This window comes from Ruditapes philippinarum, unplaced genomic scaffold (genome assembly GCF_026571515.1).
Source record: "Ruditapes philippinarum isolate M1 unplaced genomic scaffold, ASM2657151v2 ctg114_1_1_1_1, whole genome shotgun sequence".
NCBI lineage: Eukaryota > Metazoa > Mollusca > Bivalvia > Venerida > Veneridae > Ruditapes > Ruditapes philippinarum.
The window spans coordinates 359,952-380,496 of NW_026859562.1; the positions used below are offsets into that span (position 1 = coordinate 359,952).

The 20,545-nt window shown below is 30.5% G+C and overlaps 2 protein-coding genes across 2 annotated transcripts; both read left to right on the forward strand.

Annotated features, from left to right (window-relative positions):
* On the forward strand, window positions 1-2,168 carry LOC132757017 (uncharacterized). The gene is made up of 4 exons (XM_060748192.1): window positions 1-151; window positions 520-573; window positions 1,210-1,312; window positions 1,877-2,168. Exons 1-4 carry the CDS (start codon window positions 116-118, stop codon window positions 2,062-2,064), a joined length of 381 nt encoding a protein of 126 aa, XP_060604175.1. The 5' UTR covers window positions 1-115; the 3' UTR covers window positions 2,065-2,168.
* Window positions 2,169-15,863: 13,695 nt separating this feature from the next.
* Window positions 15,864-20,423, forward strand: LOC132757018 (uncharacterized). The gene is made up of 4 exons (XM_060748193.1): window positions 15,864-17,650; window positions 17,969-18,027; window positions 18,571-18,673; window positions 19,313-20,423. The coding sequence occupies exons 1-4, from the start codon at window positions 17,615-17,617 to the stop codon at window positions 19,433-19,435; spliced, it is 321 nt and encodes a 106-aa protein (XP_060604176.1). The 5' UTR covers window positions 15,864-17,614; the 3' UTR covers window positions 19,436-20,423.
* Window positions 20,424-20,545: the final 122 nt, after the last annotated feature.

Here is a 20,545-nt window from a genome sequence, read left to right on the forward strand (position 1 = left end):
TATATATAGATATGTGAGCTGAAATAATAACATATCTATACGTTTGTTTTAGTATTTACTAGTTTGGAACGTTACAAATCCGTGATATTATCATCTGCGCAATCTGTTATAGAAAATGAATCGAGTTCTCGTAGTTATTCTGCTGGCACTGGTATATTTAACATACTTACACTTCTTTAATATTTCTACATTAACTGATACCTATGTACACCTATGCATATCTTTGTACTTATTCATATTTTTACACTTAATTATATTTTTAACCTTATTCATATTTTAAAACAAGTAAACTACAATGAAGTTATATTTCAGTAAGGATTGAATTTATTATGCATGCTTTCATTCCGTTACAAATTGAAACATTTGAAGAGGTAAATATATTTAACGTATCTATAAAGCTGTTATGAAACAAAATTTGCACAAAAAAAGAAAAGAAAAAGGTAGACCGATAATTAACGCGATAATCAAGTGTTTTACTGTAGGCACATGTATGGTTTAATGTGACCTTCATATTTTCAGACAATTATCCAAACGGTAGATGCATACGAATGCACGGGCAAAAACATCTATGATGTAAGTTGTGATTATTGTACTCTGTTTAAACGTTTTTGTTTGCTTTTCTTTTAAAACATGTTCAAAAATGTGTAAATGTTTTTTATTTGCTTTTTTTTTTTTAAACGGGGGCCCAAAAAAAAAATAAAATTTAAAAAAGTTTTTCCAAATTTCTTTATTAAAAACTATTTACTTTTCCAAATCACCCAAAAACAGCCGTGGATTTTCTTTTGGCGGAGGGGGTTTTCACCACTTCCCCCTTTCACCGCTTTTTATTCTTTTGCCTGATGTAATGCACGGAGTGGCACGTGACATCAATGTTCGACTAAAACGAGGAGAAAAAACAGCAAGTGTGATTTATCAGGTCTCCCTTGCACCTCGTAGCTATCGACTTCGAAATGTATTATATTGAATTATAGGACAATATTACCTAATCTGTCTTGTATGCAGGGTCGAAATGAGTATCTATTACCTTTTTTACCGTATCAAATACCCTCTAGCCACTACCATACCGCAGCTTGGTAAGGTATTGTGTATTCATGTACTTCTAAATACATTTAAGTTATTTCGAGGGGTTTCATAGCAACATGAGAAGCTTAATTTAGATCGAACTGCCAAGTAAAATATGTTTAATTTGTCATAACATTATACTTTCAGTCTTGTGGGACTGAAAACGAAGGTATTTGTGTGTGCTCAAACCGAAATGCAATCACTGATAACAATGCTGGGGAAAATCCCTGCATGAAATTGGTCTGCAGAAGTAAGTAATGAATGCATTAATTTATCATGTCAATACACAGTGATCTGCGGCTGTAGGACTCCATCATTTTGAAATAACAAAAGGATTTTACGAGATTTCAATATGGCACATCATATTGACTTAAGGTTATGCTATGTAGAAATTTTGAAAAAAAAATACAAAGTTCAATATCTTCAAATTAAATCAAACTTGCACAAAACAGAGTTATGAATTTTTAGCTTTAAACGTTTTTGTTCGGAGGGGGAGGCGAGGAAGAGAAGCGGGGGTATAAAAAAATTTTTTATGAATTCTAAAGTCTATGTGACGTAACAAATAATTAGCATCACCAGATGCAGAATCGGCACGAGCATTGTCTACTTAAAGTTAATGATGCGATAATGTTGAAACAGATTTTAGAGACGAAAGATACAATCAGTAATGTTAGTCTTGCCAAAGAGATAAAGATTTATCTGAATAAATGCAAACTCTAGTGCAATATTAGAGTGTTATTTTCTTTTTAGCTTTTAGCAACAATATTTCTATTTACTTATGGAATTTATTTATTTTTCTTTATTTCATTGGCAGTACACGTGTGCTTCACTATCTCAGGTAGAGATGCAATTCCTAAAATGGGTGAAAATGGGCAATTTCTTTATTGCAACAATCATGCAGATTGTGGAAGAAATTTCATGTGCATGACAAGTAATTATTGTTGTCCTATACCAAAGGGCAAGCACTCTGATTTACTGACGGATGGTCCGTATGGAAAATGATTCAAACCTGGCAACTCTTACTTTGATCTGACAGCTCTTACTTGAAATCATCAATGTATTGACTTGTAATGAATAAATTTATAAATAAAAAGATATCGACTTTTTTGTATTGAGTTTTCGCAAGTATAGTCATCTGGTCATTAAAAGAATCATTTCCTCACTCGTGAAAATAGATTTGAATGGAATCATCACTTTTTTTACATAAACTCTAGAATTAAGGGTTATATTAAGTTTGGTATTGGCGCATGTAATAATTCTAAGAAACCTAAAAAAAGGTCATTTTTTAATGTATCGTCCAGGTACTACTTATGTAACACGGCAACATATTTTGACGCATAATCAAATGAAATAATAGGCCAATTCTTTTTTTTTTCATTCGTTATAATGGATTTAAACAGCATATGATTCTGTTATACTGTCATTGGCCTCTTCAAAAACTAATTCAATAGGTATTGTTTGGTTGACAGACATACACAAAGTTATTGTCCCTTACAGTGTAAACACAAGAAAAGAAGGAACAAATAGCCACTTAAATAATAATCTTTCTAATTATGCAATGCACAATCAAGTATGTATTCATCAAAATTAAGACTCAGATTTAAATTGCTACTTAAAATTATAAGATCTGTATGATTTTACTGAGTAAATTTTTCAGTCAAATGTTTTGACCAGCTTTTCTTACAAAGTAATATTTAAGTAATACAATATTCAAAAAAGCATGGGAATGCATTCAACAAGTCCACATATTTTTTAAAATATACAAAGAAATTTCCAAACGTGTTTTACTAAAATCCAAATAATACACGGTCTATAGGGACCAATAACAGGCACACTGTGTACATTCTTCTAAAGTAGTTAAACTTGGCTGTTGTTTTCGTCTTATACATTTTGTAAAAATGTATATATGGGGCCGCCCCATGAAGAAAACCAAACATAGTGTACAAAATTTTCACATTCTTTTCTTTTCTTTTTACAATTTTATGGAGATACCCCAATAATTTTCTCACTTAGGTTCCAATTTTTGGTACATTTTCAGTATTTAAAAAGGTTGTTTAAATCATTATCCTAAATAGACAGGTAAATATCCAGAAAAAACAAAAATTGTCGTCCATGATATTGGTAACCAGAACGTTTAACGTCGGATAAGGTTTAAAGGAAATTAAAAATCAAACAAAAGTGCTACAAACACTGCTAAAATAGTAACTTGATCATCAACTTGTATACGTTTATTCTACCGCGTTTCAACAAAAAAGAAAAAGAGGGTTGCTGAAAAACTATCTCCCCGCTGTCGTCTGTTTAAGGTTTCTCTGATGAATAAGTAACTATAGTGGAAGGATATGTGGGAAAGTATTTATTGTGTACAAATTCTTAGCATGAGAGGAGTTTTGTAGAGAAAAAAACACAATAATTATTGTCAAAACATAATTTTTTGGGAAAAAAATACCATACATAGTATTGCCGTCCGTTCTTGTATTGATGTTGGGTTCTGTAAAATGTAAACGTCACGATATTTAACGCTTTAATTTTTAGTGAGCAAAATAAAAAAAAATTATTTGTATATCCTCAACATTTGACTTTTTAATGTGTACCGATTTTTTTACCGCTTTAATACCATTATGTTCATTTCTTGGTTATCTTATTTTGTGCCAGGGTTGCATTGTTAAACGTAGAGGCAGTTCATTTACGAAGTAATTAAACATATTTAAATAACGCAGTTAAGTTTTTTAAAATTTACTCATTTTAACCCACGGATGTTCAAAAATAAAGAAAAAAACAATTTTAAAAAATTAAAAAGTGGCAAGAGGCCATTCATCTACATGTTTATGGTGGCTGATGATGATTGAAAACTACTTCAACTTTCAGCAGATATTTAAATCATGGAAAAACAAGTGAAAAATAAAAGTTTGGTGATCATTCATCAAAAAGTTCTATAGAAGAAAATGTTCTAAAGTTTTTTTTTCTTATTTTTAGCTTCTAAGAGACCCCTAAAAGGGGCCATTTCAAATTTAATATATCAATCTTGATAAAAGGATACCCAAGAATGCTATAGACAAAGTTTCGTGATCATCCATCAATTAGTTCTGTAGAAATAGACGTTTAAAGGCATTTCTATTTTTAGTTTTAGCTGCCCCTAGAAAGGGCCAGTCACATTAATATGAGCAAACTTGATATCAGACTACCCAAAGATGCTACAGACAAAGTTTAGTGAATATCCATCAATTAGTTCTGTAGAAGAAGACATTTAAAGGTTTTTTTATATTTTTAGCTCTAGAGACCCCTAAAAGGGGCCAATCAAATTAATATGAGCAACTTACTTGATAAAATTAAGACTACCCAAGAATGCTACAGACAAAGTTTAGTGATCATCCATTCATTAGTTCTGAAGAAGAAGAAGATGTCTAAAGTTTTTTTTCTATTTGTAGCCCTAGAGGACCCCTAAAAAGGGGGCCAATCAAAATTTAATTTATGAGCAAATTTGGATAAATGGAGCACCCCAGGAATGCCTACAAAACAAATTTTGGTGATTATCCGTCAATTAGTTCTGTAGTAGAAGATACTTAAAGGTTTTTCTATTTTTAGCTCTGTTGACCCCTAAAAGGGGCCAATTGAAATGACTTGAGCAAATACAAGTGTGACTGTCACAAGGATGCTACAGACTAAATTTGAAGTAAATCTGCGCAGCGGTTTTAGAGAAGAAGACGATTGTTGACGCATGACGACGGACGACGGACGCCGGAGTATCCCGCTTTGATACTAATAGCTCACCCTGAGCCTTCGGCTCTGGTGAGCTAATAAATGGAATAACAATGAACTACATATATGACAAAATAAAGAAGCACAATTTCCATATAATCATAGAAATTAATATTGTATATTTAAAAGTTGTTTTTAAAATTCAGTGTTGTAGCTATATACATATAAAGAATATACATGTAACAATTAAAGGTATTTGAAATGTTTGTCTAGGTAACAATCATATACAAACAAGGCTCACCATTACCATAGCAACATATTGTGATAAAAAATAATTATTATTTAGGAATCAGATAAAAGTTCCACTTTATGCATTATAAATACAAAATTCTTTATAAATTAAATATTAATAATGTTAATGTCTAACATGTAAAAAATAACAATTTAGTTTTAAAATTTTGAAATACTAATTTTGAACGAAATGGCCCCCTTCATATTCTTCAATATTTAAAGAATTGGATAATCATGTTTGTTAAAATAATTTCAGCCACCTACTGGCATATTTTGTAAGTTGTTACCACCTAAGCTTGGGTCATGTGTATACAACTCCTAAGTTATCAAAGGATTTCAAATTTCTGGAAGAACAGGGTTCAAAGAACAATTCTCACAAAAGGGTTTAATTATGTGGTGTTCTTCTCTTAGCCGTTCTTTTAGCTGTGTAGTTACCTGAACAAAAACCTAAAATGATTTAATTTTACATATGTTTTTATGTAATACCAAAATGCGATAAAGAACAACTTTTTATTTATTATAGAAAGCTAAGGCCCCTTGTTCTTGTGAAACAGAATTTTAAATATTGCGTTTATTTCTCTCTATAGATAACCCCTAAAACCTAATCTACGGTACATTGGAAATTTGTTAGCATTTAGAATTACCTTTCCGCCCTACTTAACTAGTATGCACAATCTCAAAAACTATCTGAAAGGCCCATTTTTGATATCAGAACATTTTTAGGTTTAAACATAAAAATTTGTTCATTCAGTATTGAGAGTGATATATAAAATAGATTCAATCGTGTCTCGCTGTCTAATTTCAAATATGATTTTAACAAATTATTTGAATAAATATGTATTTTTTGTTAAATGATAAATTATGTTTCTGTTTATTTCTATAGTTGAATTTTCCGAACTAATTTTTTAAATGACCATGCTATTTAAAAGTAAAAGCAAGTTAAAAGGTTATAAGGCTATAGGGTGCATGTGTCTCATTATGTAGGCTCAATATTTTGGATCGTGGATTCTAACAATGTTCTATAGAAGAAACGGCTGATGACATGCATATATCATTCAATTTAACAAACAAATTCTACACGTATGTCCAATAAATGTGATAGCGCATGAAGACGCAAAGTTGCCAAAAGACAATGTTAGTAAATTTTTTTCTAAACACTGTTTTGCTTCCACCATAAGCTTTGGGTGGCTTTCATCATATGGAATGTGGCATAAATTGTACCCTAATGTTGGGGTAGATTTGCCCACTCTTTTAAACATGGGTATACTACACTAGGAAAAGTTAAGATTAGAACTAGTATCCCTTTCATTATGTTATTAACGGGTTTAATCTGGAACATTCAATTTGTACCAAATGCTTCAAACTAAGATATTTTGTATTGACGTTTAGGAAGTTGAAGGATGGTGTACCAGCCAATACTTAACAGTTATGAACGTTAAAAACATAAACGTGATGAACGCGCTACGAAAGTCTTTAGACTTGAATGTTATTGAAAATATTAGGGAAGAATTGAAGTGTTGAGTGGGCAAATCTACTACTACATTATTCTATATAATTTAATGTAAATGATAATCAAATGCATTGTCCAATATATACCTCTAGTGTAATACTATTTATGTTTGTTCTTTAAAGTTTTAATTTATATAGAAAAAATGTTTTAAAAGTAAGTTGATGTCGTACTGATAAACATGGCACTGATTTGTTGTCCTATAGACACTTCCAATAGTAAATTAACAAGACAAATTTTATATCATAAACAAACTTATCATATTTTATGATTACATCATTGGTTTAACAATAAGACTATGTTAAAGAAATGACATGACATGTAGATTCGAAGGTATCGTCTAAGAACTAGAAGACGTGACCCCTGGAGACTACAATAAACTTAGAAATAAATAAAATTTAAATGGATTGGGGTACCTTAAACAATATTATTGTGACTATGTAAAGCTAAATTTGTGTTACAAAAGACGTAGGATTCATACTTAATATGGTACCATACTTTTATGTGTACTTCATATAGTATCATGTTTTTATGTGATAAGCTCAGATTCATATGATTGTATTTACTTCAGCACAAGCTGGTGAAATTACCTACATTTTATATAAATGTACATGTTTTCGTGTTACGAGTATAACCACCTGTTTGTCGTGTAGGTGTTTGTTATTTATGGAGTTCAAGATTTAACCTCCAATATCACGGCTAGCACAAGGATATACTTTTTTTTCTTTATCAAGATTTCGTCTCTCAAGATTTCATATTAAAGTGGCCTTTTTTTTTTGGTATTCAGATTATTGTTACTGATAGAATTGCTAATTAACAAACATATGTTTTTTTGTACAAGGATAGGTGATAAATAAGATTTAAATTTCCCTAAGGGTGTATATTTGTTTGAATAAATAATGGTCCTAAAGGTTTGGACTTGTTTGATTTCTAATGTTCAAATTTTCCAATTTGACTTTCAATATTTTTATACATACTCGTAAATTTAGAAACAATAACATTGGTGATTTTCATTTTCTATTGTAATATATTTTTTAAGTGTAAAATCTATGTACATAAGGACTGTCAAATTTTCTGTTTTTCATTTCTATTTTCTTTTAAGTACCTTTGTATAATGCAAATTATGATGGGCAAACAACGTGTCTTTTCCCAGTGTGTAATGCTTCTATATTTCAAGTCATGCTAAATTTATTATTAGTGGAACATTTATCTAATATATTTTCTCCTATAAAAGTTGCTGACTGACATATAGCATCGACTCCATTTTCTTTTTGATAATGACAACTACCGGTATTTCCATTACATATGTCTATAAAAATAACAATAGTCTTTTTAAGTTATCTTATATAACTGTATATAAATGAAAAGAGTGCGTTACAGAGTACTTAACATTGTAAGTTGTGTATATGACAGTTGTTTTCAAAGACAGACCTAATGCTATTTTGAGCAAAGTTTTATACATCTGTCACTAAAAGTGATACATTATACTTAAAACTATACATATAAGTTTGCTACATTCCACATGTTTAGTTGAGAATGCTCTATAAGCACCATGACTTTTTTTATAAAACTACCTGGGCAGTCGACTGATAAAGCTATTTCATGTCAGTTTCCTGTGTAGTCAAAGGATAAGGCCACCTAAGGTCAGCAGGAAGGGACAGTCAACGGATAAGGTCACTTCAGGTGAGCGGAAAAAGGAACAGTCAACGAAATAGGCCACCTTAGATCAGTGGGAAAAGGAAACGGATAAGGTAACTGCAGGTCAGCAGGCAAGGAACAGTCGACGCATAAGGTCATCTTAGGTCAGCGGACAAGAAGCAGTAAATGGATAAGGTCACTTCAGGTCAGCAGTAAAGAAACAGACAACGGATAAGGTCACATCAGGTCAGCAGAAAAAAGGAACAGTCAACGAATGAGGCCACATCAGGGCAGCGTGCAAGACATTAATTAACGCATCAGATGGCTTATTATGTACCGCTCATAACTTTAATTATGATCGAACTAGTATCCAGGTTATGCCTTTATTTAAACATTAATAATTTGTTAATGTAAAATCGGGCGGAACACTGATTTTAATATTTTTTCAACCCATCTATAAATATATGAGCTGTGATATTAACATATTTATGTTTTTATTCCAGTAGATGTTGATCATATTCTGTTAAAGAAAATGGTTCGAGGTATCGTGGCAACTTGACATTGGTATATTTAACATATTTAAACTTCTTTAATATATTTTCACTTATTGATATTTTACACGTGTTCAAACTAACGTCAAAAAATATTCTACAGGACACAAACCATGCATAAATCAAAAGACTCAGCTGAAATACAAGTGTCTAGTTATTAGTTTCTAGCTACGTGCGAACTATAAGTTGATTCCAATCATGTTCTGTAGTTGCAAGAAAACCAAATTGAGAGATCGCCCTATTGTAAAAAAAACATTTACTATGAGGACAGCAAATTTCGTACCGAAACTACTATAAAGCTTTCAGCAGATTTCTTACAAAAAAGATACCATTGCATTGTCACGAATAATCTAAGTTATCTCTTCTGTATCGAGCGTTATGTAGATGATACTGTTTTTCACAAACTACTTGAATTTCGTATTTATAACGTAATAAAGAGCATAATCTTTTAATCTACCAGGTCTAGACGACTGTTGTTTTTTGAAAGTACATTACAATTTTCTCATTATCTCTTAATTCGTGAAAGCACTAGCTCGGTTTAAGTTCATATATCAATGCTATCAAATCAACGTATTTCTCTGCATGTCCCTTGGGTATAGTAAAGACACAGAACCTATTCAATACACGTATATCTTCTTAAAATGTACCTTGCAGTGCTTTGTTGTTCTTGGGTAATGTAAACATTTCTCCAGTTATGATTATACACCACATGGTTGTGTTTTGTTTGTTTGTTTTTGTTTTTACATACATATCTGCACTTACTGCCTATATGGCGCATGCCTAAACGATTAATATGAAGATTCCAGCTATGTACCTATTTTGTTCATTTTTATTTTGTAATTGTATTCGTATTCGTAGTAACATATGTTAACGCTATATACTTGCTTAATTGGATTAACTGATATTTGAGGATGCTCATCTCATTGAAAAACTCTTCTAAAGAAATTGTTTCGATTACTGCCATTAGAAGTAAAGTATGATATAGTGTAAACCCTGCTGAATTTTTAACTATTGAAAAAACAATTTTTAATTTACGACTCATTATTTCAGAAACAAGTTTTACAAAAACAAGTAATAAAGGGATACACACACACGTACGTCCGCTCGTACGCACATACTTTTATGACGTTATTTAATTTAAGACTTAAAAAGTACACAATGATAAGATATTTAAAATACCTTCTCATATAATTGGGACAATTAGGCATGAACTCTTAAATTTTTAGCACAGAGAAATTAAATCACAAATCATTGAAACATCAGATCAAAATGACTGCATCGCAAGGCAATGCACGATGACTTGATATTGAAAAGTCTTGTTAAAGAACCAAAAACACTATCAGACTAACCAGCATCTGAAATTGAAAATCAAGCACACCATGACTCGGTAATGTTATGTCAACATAACTAAAAGACAAATTAGTAAGTAATGACATGATCACACCAGTAACAAAAACAACCCTTCGATACTGTGGTTATTTAATTTTCCCCATAAAATCGGGTAAAAAGCCGAGCCTGTGGTTTAAAAAGTGCCCCATTTTTGCCTTTTAAAAAAAAACCCCTCTTTAAGCCCGTTTCCCTCTTTAGGGAAAATGAACATTTGATTTAAAAATCAAAAAATGAGTAACAATTTTTAAAAAATGAGAGGTTGGTTTTTAAAGAAACCAAAGAAAAAAAAACGGTGAAAAAAAATTAAAAAATAAATAAAAGGACAATTTTTGTAAATTTTCAATTTAAAAAAAGAAAACCAAAATTTGAAAAGGCTGTTAAATCTAAATATTTAAAAACAAAGTTAAACATTGGGGAACCTTTAATTTTAAAAAAAAACAAAAAACCCCTTGGGGGGGCCCGAGCCCGCATGGTTTTGGGAAGCCGTTTTAATTTTTGGGGGGATGGAGGAAACACGTGGGGCTGTTTTTTGGGACAAAAGGAGGAGCATTTTGATCTGGTTTAAACCGGGGGCATTTAAAATACGGTGCCCGCCTAAAAAGTATCTTTTAAGTCATTTTTGGGAAATGAAAGTCCAAAACAAAATTTTATTTTTAGGATTTGCCACTATTTCGCAATATTAAGGCCCATGCCTTTTAACCAATTGGGGGGTATAAATAATTTTTTCTTATACCCTTTAAAGGGGTCCCCTTTTTGTTTTAAAAGGGCCGGGATGTTTGGCCCCATTTTGGTTTAAATGTCTTATCGCTTACAAATTTTTAATATATTATTTTCTTAAAATGTTTTTTACTTTGAAAACCCTTTGAAAAATGATACACATTCTTAAAATTAAAAAGAATAAAAAGATGTTTAAATTTTTTTTATTCAAATTTAAAATTTTAATTAAAAAAAGTTGCATTGTTTAACCATTTGAGTAAAAAAATAATTTAAAATGTACGAAATAATTTAAAAATGTTGTAAAAATTTTTTTTTACCCCTAGGGTATTATTCCCTGATTTAAAAACAAAAAAAAATAAAGGCGACTAAGATTTTTTAAAAAAATTTCAAACATTATTTAAAAATAAGATTTGGAAAAAGGAAAACCAAAAATTTTAATCCCTGTTTTTATATTTAATTTTTTCAAATTTGAATTTTGCCAAAAAAAAAAATTGTAAAAAAGTTTTTAAAAAATTTTTGGCAAGGGCCGGGAAATTTAAAACCCTTTAACCCGCACAAATTTTTTTTTCCTTCAAGGCCATTTGGGAAAGATTTGTTAACGCTATGAGCATTTTTTGGGGTTTCCCGTCCCAAAGATAAAAGGGTTTTTTTCTTTTAAGATTTTAAGTCCCAAAAATCTCAAAAAAATTTTAAAAAACAGATACTCGTGTCAGGTTTTCTTTTGTCAATTTTCAGATGATTTCTGGGAAGGAGACCCATCGGGGAAAACTGGGTTTTTCAAAATGTTTTGTTTAAAGGTTTTTCGTTTTCCCGTACGCCTGAAAAAAAGGGCGTTTTTTTGGGAAAAAAATAAACGTTTCCAAACTACAAACCCTTTGAAAAGGGATGATTTCAATTTAATTTCAATTTTTTAAATAAGAATTTTTGGCATGAAAATTTTTTTTGGGGTTTTTCATTTTAAAAACCAAAAACTTCCCGGGAAATTTTTTGAACCAAAAATTTTCCCTTTTTTTTTTACCAGACTTAATTTTTTTTTAAAATTTTTTAAAGTACGCTGTGCCGTTTTGCCGTTGTGGGGGTTTCCATGGTTAATTTAAAGGGGGCCTGCGTTTGGGAACCCAAAATGCCATTTAATTTTAAAAAAAACTTTGGGAATTAAATTAAATGAAACACCATTTTTGGGCAGGGATGAATTCAATGAAATAAAAGTGAAATTTTCTGTCATTTTAAAAAAAATCCCGTGTAAAATTTTGGGACATCCGTCGCATGAAAAATGCTAACGTTTAAAAAAACGTAAAATAAAAAAGGGGACATTTGGAATGCCCCACGTTCGCTTTAAAAAATTTTTAAAAATTTAGCCCGATTTGGAGCAAAAAGATTTATTTTTTTAAAAAATTTATTCCCTTCCCCCTTTTAAATTTGATATGTGAGCTGAAATATTAAAATATCTTTTTACGTTTGTTTTAGTTTTAAGTATTTTTAAATTTAAAAAAAATCCCCTGAGCCTTTTCAATCTTTGGCGCAATCTGTTATAGAAAAGGGTCGAGTTCTCTTTGTTTTTTTGTGGTACCGGTTTAAATTTTAAAATTTCTTACCAAATTTTTTAATATTTTCTAAAGTTAACTGATATTGAAATTATGCATATTTTTTTACTTAAAATTTTTTTTGTTTACCCCTTAAATTATTTTTTAACCCTTTCCCTAGTTTTTAAAAAAAAACAACAATGTTGTTATATTTTAGTAAGGATTTTTTTTTATTCTACATGTTTTTTTCCGTTACAATTTTCACTTTAAATATTTTTAAACCTATCTATAAAATAGAATTTTCACAGGAAAAAAAAAAGGTAGGAACCCCTAATCAAAATGTTTTAATTTTAGACAATGGGATTGGGTTTTAAAGTTTTCCTTTCATTTTTTTTTCAAAATTTTTCCAAAAGGTAAATGCATACGAAAAGCACGGGGAAAAACACAAAGAATTTTAAGTTGTTTAAATTTTTGAAACTCTGTTCAAAAATGTTTTTTTTTTTTTTTTCTTTTTAAAATGTTCAAAATGTTTTTAAAAAGCTTTTGTTTGTTTTTTTTTTTTTAAAAAAATGTTCAAAAATTTTAAAAGAAGAAAAAAATTTTCCAATTTTTTTTATTTTAAACTAATTTTTTGCTTTTTTTCCAAAAAAGCCAAAAAAGCCCGGGGGGGTCTGTGGCGGAGTTGGTTTTAAAACCCCCTTGCCCCTCACCCCTTTTTTTTCTTGTGGGCTGATATAAAAGCACGGAGTTTGGGACGTGAATCTATTTCTCGATTAAAACGTTGGAAAAAAACCGCAAGGGTGAAATTTTTCAGGTCTCCCTTGCACATCATAAAACTATCGACTTCGAAGTGAAATTTTTAATTATGGACAAATAAATTAACCTAATCTGTCTTTTAATTTAAAAGGGGTTTTAAATTGGAATTATTTATTTAACCTTTTTTTAAAAACCCCTCAAAACCCTGAACCACTACCCATTTAAAACCGGGAAGCTTGGTAAAGGGGGTTTTTTTTCCAAAGTTTTAATTTAATTTTTTTGAGGGGTTTTTTTGGACATTTAAAGTTAAATTTTTGAAACGAACTGCAAAAGGAAAAAAATTTTTTCCCAAATTTGTCAAAAACAAATTTTTCTTTCAACCCTTTGGGAATGAAAACGAAGGTATTTTTTTGTGTTTTTTCAAACGGAAATGCAAAAAATTTTAAAAGCAAAAGCTGGGGAAAAACCCTGCATGAAATTTTGGGCTTTAGAAATAAATAATTTAGTGCCTTTTTAATTTTTTCAAAGTCAATACCATGATTTTGCGGGTGTAAAGGGCTCCATCATTTTGAAATAAACTTAAACCCCTAACAGATACCGCATTTTCCCAAAAAGGTTTTTAAAGAGAATTTTCAATGTGGAAAATTATATTGACTTAAGGTTATGTAGTAGAAAATTTTAAAAGGAAAAAAAAAAAAGTCAAAAATCACCAAAATTTTAAAAAACTTTCGCAAAAAAAGTTAAAGAATTTTTTGCTTTTTTTCGTTTTTTTTTGGAGGGGGGGGGGCGAGGAAAAAGAGTCGGGGGAAAAAAAAATGTTTTATGGAAAATTTTAAAGTCAATGTGAAAAGTAAAAATTTTAAATTTGCATCACCAGAAGCGCAGAATTTGGCACCGTCATTGTTCTTAAAGGTTATGCGATAATGGTTTTTTTAAAACAGTTTTAGAGACGAAAAAGTAAAATTTCAAACAGTAATGGGAAGTCTTGCCAAAAGAGATAAAGATTTACTGAAAAAATTCCAAAAATCTGTGGGGAATAAATTTGGTTTATTTTCCCCCTTTTTGCTTTTAAACAACCAATATTTTTTTTTACTAAAAGAAAATTTTTTTACATGTAAATTTTTTCTTTTTTCATTTCAGTTTCACGTGTGCCCTTTAGTTCCACAGGTAGAAATGAATTCCCAAAATGGGTGAAAATTAGGCAAAATTTTTTTATTGCAAGAAAATGAGATTGTTGGAAAAAATTTCATATGCAAAGAAAAAAATAATTATTTTTGTCCTTTTACCAAAAAAAACCCAAAGGGGGAAGCCCTTTTGGTTTATTCTGAAGGGTGGTCCCCTATGGAAAAAGGTTTTAAACCTTGGGAACTCTTTTCTTTGATCTGAAACTTTTTATTGAATTTTAAACAAAAGTTTTTGACTTGTAAAAGAAAAAAAATTAAATTTAAAAAACATATCGACTTTTTGTAAATTGAGTTTTTTGCAAGTATAGTCATTTTGGTCATGAAAAAAGGAAACATTTCCTCACACTGAAAATAGATTTGGAAAAGGATTCATCACCTTTTTTTCATAAACTTTTAAAAAATAAGGCTTATATCAAATTTTGGGGTTTGGGAGCATGTAAAAAATTCTAAGAAAAACCCAAAAAAAATTTTTATTTTTTTGAGAAAAAGTATCTTTTAGGTTAAATTATTAACACAACAAATATTTTGACGCAGGAAAACAAATGAAAAAAATTTGGCCAGTTCTTTTTTTTTTTTATTTGTTTTAATGGATTTTTACAGCATATGATTTTTTGTTCTTTTGGTTTCTGCGTAATGTCATTGGGCCCCTTTAAAAATAATTCAATAGGTATTTTTTGGTCTGACAGACAAGACAAAGTTATTGTTCCCCTTTCAGTGTAAACCCCAAAAAAGAAGGGGAAAAAAAGCCACTTTAAAAAATAATCTTTTCTTTATGCAATGCACAAAAAAGTTTTGAAATTTCCCCTTCCCGGGCTGTTTTTGTTTCTGATGGGTTAGTAAAATTAGTGGTAGGAAAATGTTGGGGAAAAATATTAAATTTTTGTAAAAATTTTTGCAAAAAGAGGAAATTTTTTAGAGAAAAAAAAACCCAAAGTCTAAACTAAAAGTATAAAAAAAAATTTAAAATTGGGATTACATTGTATTGCCGTTCGTCTTTATAATGTCGGTGCTGTAAAATGTACGTCACAATTATTTACCGCTTAATTTTAGTGAGCAAGTAAAAAATATTATTTGTATTTCCTCAACATTTGACTTTAATGTGTACCGATTTTTACCGCTACTTAATACCATTATGTTGCATGTATAAGGTAGAAGTCAGTACATTTACGCTGTACCATCTCTAATTAACATATCAGTAGCGATGATAATTTTAAAATACTGATTTTAACCATTATGTTCAGAGCTAAAGGAAACATTCAAAAATTAAATGTGCAAGAGTACATCATCTACATGTATGGTGCTGATGATGATGAAAACTTTCAGTAGATCCTTTAATCATGGAAAAGTAAAATAAAAGAAAGTAACATATCAAAGGGGGGAAACTACGCGATATACACGCCTTTTAACGCCTTTTTCACCCCCCCCCCCTTGATGTCTCAAATGGTGAAAAAATGCCTTATTTAGGCCCCCAACACTTGTTGTTTGTTTGAGAAATGTTGTTAAAAAAGTGGCCACTTTTTCGGCGCGGCCCCCCAACCAAAAGATACATCAAGGGGTTGGCAGAAGGGGGTGTGCCCCCTTCTGTTTGGGGGTTTGAAGGGGGCGGAGTCCCCCTCATCGCCAAGAAAATTTTGGACTTGTGGGAGGCTATAAATGACTCCAGATTGATCATAAGGTAACGTGTAACCAACGCTGAAAAGCATCTGACTCTATCTCAATCCATTGAGAAGTTGCAGCACTTTGAAATCAATTTTGATGGAAAAAATCAACGCAAAATAATGATATTTGGCAATTTTGAGATGTCCCCTCGTTGCCATGGTAACAGAAAATTTAAGTCTGAGCATGTTGTTGCAAGGGCAATGGTCCAGTCAACATTTGTGCCAAGTTTGATTAGTGTTGAAGCAGTTTTTATAGTATTATAGCAATTTGAACTTGTAACGGGAGACTTTTCAAGGAAAACAGCCATTTTTCACAAAATGCTCATGAAGTAATGGGTTAAAATACAGATGCAAGAGTTTTTGGCTTGTCTTTTAAATTGGTAAGGCATCATGACTGAAGTGACGCCTTTCAGATTTGCTAACCCCGAGTTCACATATATTACTAAATATACTTCAATTTGTATAAAGTTGTCTTTAAAAGGACGCTGATTTTAGAGGTAAATGAAGATTAACAATGCCAAAATTATATAAATGGGATAACAATGAACAACGATATGTTCAAAATAAAAGAAGCACAATTTCCATTTATTCATAGATTTTAATATTGTATATAATATGTTATTTTTTAAATTCATTGTAGTAGCTATATGCATATAAAGAATACAAATTTAACAATTAAAAGTATTTGAAATGTCAATACATGTATAGGTAACAAGCATATACAAAACAAGGCTCACCATTACCATAGCAACATATTGTGATAAAAAATTAACAATTATTAAGAAATCAGATAAAAGTTCTACTATATGCATTTAAAATACAATATTCTCTATAAATAAAGTATTATTGAATACATGTAAAAATGTAACAATAGTACAATTGAAATAAAAAATTTGAACAAAACGCCACTCCATATTATTCCTGTATATGGAAATGGACAATATTGTTGGAAAATCAATTTAGCCACAAAGGATTCAGATTTCACCATTTTCACAAACGGACAGCAAAGCAGTGTTCTTTTTATGTTCTTTAAGCCAAAAAAGCCAAAAGTGTTTTTATTTTAATGACGACATTTTCGAATAAATAAACGTTGCAACTACAAACTGTTGAAAAAGGATTACACAATAACCCAATGTTAAAATGACGAGAAATTATAGGATGACATTTTTGGGGGTTTACGTTTTATACCAAACTCGACAAAAATTAAGACCAGTTTCATTTTTGTACCAGACTATTTGGTGTATTATAAAATTTAAACTTACGTCTTGGTTTTTGAGCTTTTTGAAGTGGCCTGAGATGGAACTTGGTGTCATTATATCAAAAATAGTTTGTAATCAAATAGATGAAACATCAATTTTTGGGCAGATATAAATTTAATGGAGAAAACATGAAATTTATCAGTTATTATAAACAAAGTCCGGGTAATTCGGGATCTTCCGGTGTATGACAGTGCTATCGTAAAATAAACGTGACGTGTCGCTTAAAACATTATATATTTATGTTCGATTGTGCAGATATATCAATTTTTCTATATATAGATATGAGCTGAAATATTAGCATATCTATGCATTTGTTTTAGTATTTAGTAGTTTTGGACTTTAAAACCCTGTGATATTGCCATCTGCGCAATCTGTAATAGAAAATGGATCGAGTTCTCGTAGTTATTCTGCTGGCATTGGTATTTTTAACATACTTACATTTCTTTAATATTTCTACATTTACTGATTCTGTTCACTTATTCATATTTTTGCACTTATTCATATGTTTAAACTTAATCATATTTTTACACTTATTCATATTTTAAAATAAATAAACTACAATAATATTGTATTATAATATGTTATTTTTCATACGTATATGCATGTATAAAGTTGTTCTGCAACAATATTTACGCAAAAAATAAAAAAGGTCGACCGATAATTAACGCGATCGACAAGTGTTTAACTGTAGGCACAAATGCGCCATGTATGGTTTAATGTTACTTTCTTATTTTCAGACAATTATCCAAACGATAACTGCAAACGCAAGTCTATTTGAGGGCAACAATTCTATGATGTAAGTTGTGATTATTGGACTCTGTTTAAATGTTTTTTGTTTGCTTTTTACTCTTGTTTAAAACTGATAGAATGAAAAGATTTTTCAATTCTTTATTCAAACCATTTTAGCTTTTTTCCAAATCACCCAACAGCCAGGGATGTCCGTGGCGGAGTGGTTAAACCACTTGCCCCTCATCGCTATTTGTGCTTGTGCCTGGCACAATGCAAGATGCACGTGACAACTATGCTTGACTAAAAGGTTGAGAAAAAAACAGCAAGAGTGATTTATCAGGCCCCCATGCACATCGCAGCTATCGATTTCGATATGTATTCGAATTAAAGGACAATATCAATTAATGCGTCTTGTATGCAGGTTTGAAAAAAGTATCTATTTTATAACCATTTTCCTCTAGCCACTACCATACCACAGCTTGGTAAAAATGTGTATTCGTGCACTTCTAAATACATGTAAGTTCCCTCGAGGGGTTTCATAGCAACATGAGAAACTTAAATTTAATGGAACTGCCAAGTACAATATGGTCAATTTGTCATTGTTTTTCAGCCTTGTGGGACTGAAAACGAAGGTATTTGTGTGTGCTCAAACCGTAATGCAATCACTGATGCCAATGTTGGGGAAAATCCCTGCAACAATTTTGTCTGCAGAGGTAAGTTATACAAGTTTAAATTTGGAATGTCAATACACAGTGATTTGCGACTGTAAGACTCCTTCATTTTGAAATAACTTAACCATAACCTGTCCTAAGATACCACATGCCGTTTGGCAAAAGGGTTTAACGAGATTTCAATATGGCACATCATATTTACTTAACATTATGCTAAAGAAAAATTTTGAAAAAAGACAAAGACCAATAACTTCAAATTTAAGCAAACTTGAACTGAGTTATGAATTTTTAGCTTTAAACATTTGTGTTTGGAAAGGGGAGGCGAGGAAGAGAGGCGGGGGTATAAAAAAAACTTTTTTATGAATTCTTAAGTCTATTTGACATAACAAATAATTAGCATCACCATATGTAGAATCGTCATGGTCTTTGTCTAGTTAAAGGTAATCATCCGTATATATGACCATGAACATCAGCAAATCTTGTCAAATAAATGTTTTGAAACAGATTTTAGAGACGGAAAATTTGAAGATACAATCAGTAATGTAAGTCTTGCCAAAGAGACAGATTCCTGAATAAATGCAATATCTATGGTGAGATTAGAGTGTGATTTTCTTTATTGCTTTTAGCAACAATATTTCTATTTATTTATGGAATCTATTTATTTCTTCTTTATTTCATTAGCAGTACACGTTTGCTTCAGGTGCACAGGTAGAGATACAATTCCTAAAATGGGTGAAAATGGGCAATTTCTTTATTGCAACGATGATGCAAATTGTGGAAAAATTTCAAGTGCATGAAAACTAATTATTGTTGTCCTATACCAAAGGGCAAGCATTCTGGTTTACTGACGGATGATATGTTTGGAGGAAAATGATTCAAACCTGATAACTCTTACTTGAAATCATCAATGCATTGATTTGTAACGAATAAATTAATGAATAAAAACATATCGACTTTTTGTATTAAATTTTCGCAAGTATAGTCATGAAAAGAAGCATTTCCTCACACGTGAAAATAGATTTCAATGGATTCATCACCTTTTTGACATAAACTCTAGAACTAAGGCTTATATCAAATTTGGTATTGGTGCATGTAATAAGTAACATGAAAAAGTTTATGTTTTTGAGAGGAATGTAATGTCAAGGTACTACTTATGTAACACAACAACGTATTTTGACGCAAGATAAAATGAAATAAACACAAGAAAAGAAGGAACAAAAGCCACTTAAATAATAATCTTTTTTCTAATTATGCAATGCACAATCAAGTACAATGTATGTATTCATCAAAATTAAGACTCAAATTTAAATTACTACGCAAAATTATTAGATCTGTATGATTTTACTGAGTTAATTTTTCAGTGAAATGTTTTGACCAGTTTTGCTTACAAAGTAATATTTTAAGGAATACAATATTCAAAAAATTCCTGGGAATGCATTCATCAAGTCCAAATATTTAAAACAAATTACAAAGAATTTTCCAAACGTGTTTTACTTTTCAAAATATACGAAAATGTTTCTTTGACAGGACACTGGTTTAAACGTAGATGAAGATTAACAATGCCAAAATTATATTAAAGGGATAACAATGAGCTACATACATTTTTATATGTCAAAATAAAGAAGCACAATTTCCATTTATTCATAGATTTTAATATTGTATATAATATGTTATTTTTTAAATTCATTGTAGTAGCTATATACATATAAAGAATATAAATTTAACAATTAAAGGTCTTTGAAATGTTTATCTAGGTAACAAGCATATACAAAACAAGGCTCACCATTACCATAGCAACATATTGTGATAAAAAAATAACAATTATTTAGAAATCAGATAAAAGTTCTACTATATGCATTTAAAATACAATATTCTTTACAAATAAAGTATTAATGAACACATGTAAAAAATAAA

Excerpts from the sequence above, each read along its gene's own strand:
- LOC132757017 (XM_060748192.1), top strand. The coding sequence starts at position 116 with ATGAATCGAGTTCTCGTAGTTATTCTGCTGGCACTG. Across the intron at positions 152-519 it reads TAGTTATTCTGCTGGCACTG|ACAATTATCCAAACGGTAGA; the intron begins GTATATTTAACA and ends TCATATTTTCAG. Across the intron at positions 574-1,209 it reads CGGGCAAAAACATCTATGAT|TCTTGTGGGACTGAAAACGA; the intron begins GTAAGTTGTGAT and ends TTATACTTTCAG.
- LOC132757018 (XM_060748193.1), top strand. The coding sequence starts at position 17,615 with ATGGATCGAGTTCTCGTAGTTATTCTGCTGGCATTG. Across the intron at positions 17,651-17,968 it reads TAGTTATTCTGCTGGCATTG|ACAATTATCCAAACGATAAC; the intron begins GTATTTTTAACA and ends TCTTATTTTCAG. Across the intron at positions 18,674-19,312 it reads CAACAATTTTGTCTGCAGAG|CAGTACACGTTTGCTTCAGG; the intron begins GTAAGTTATACA and ends TTATTTCATTAG.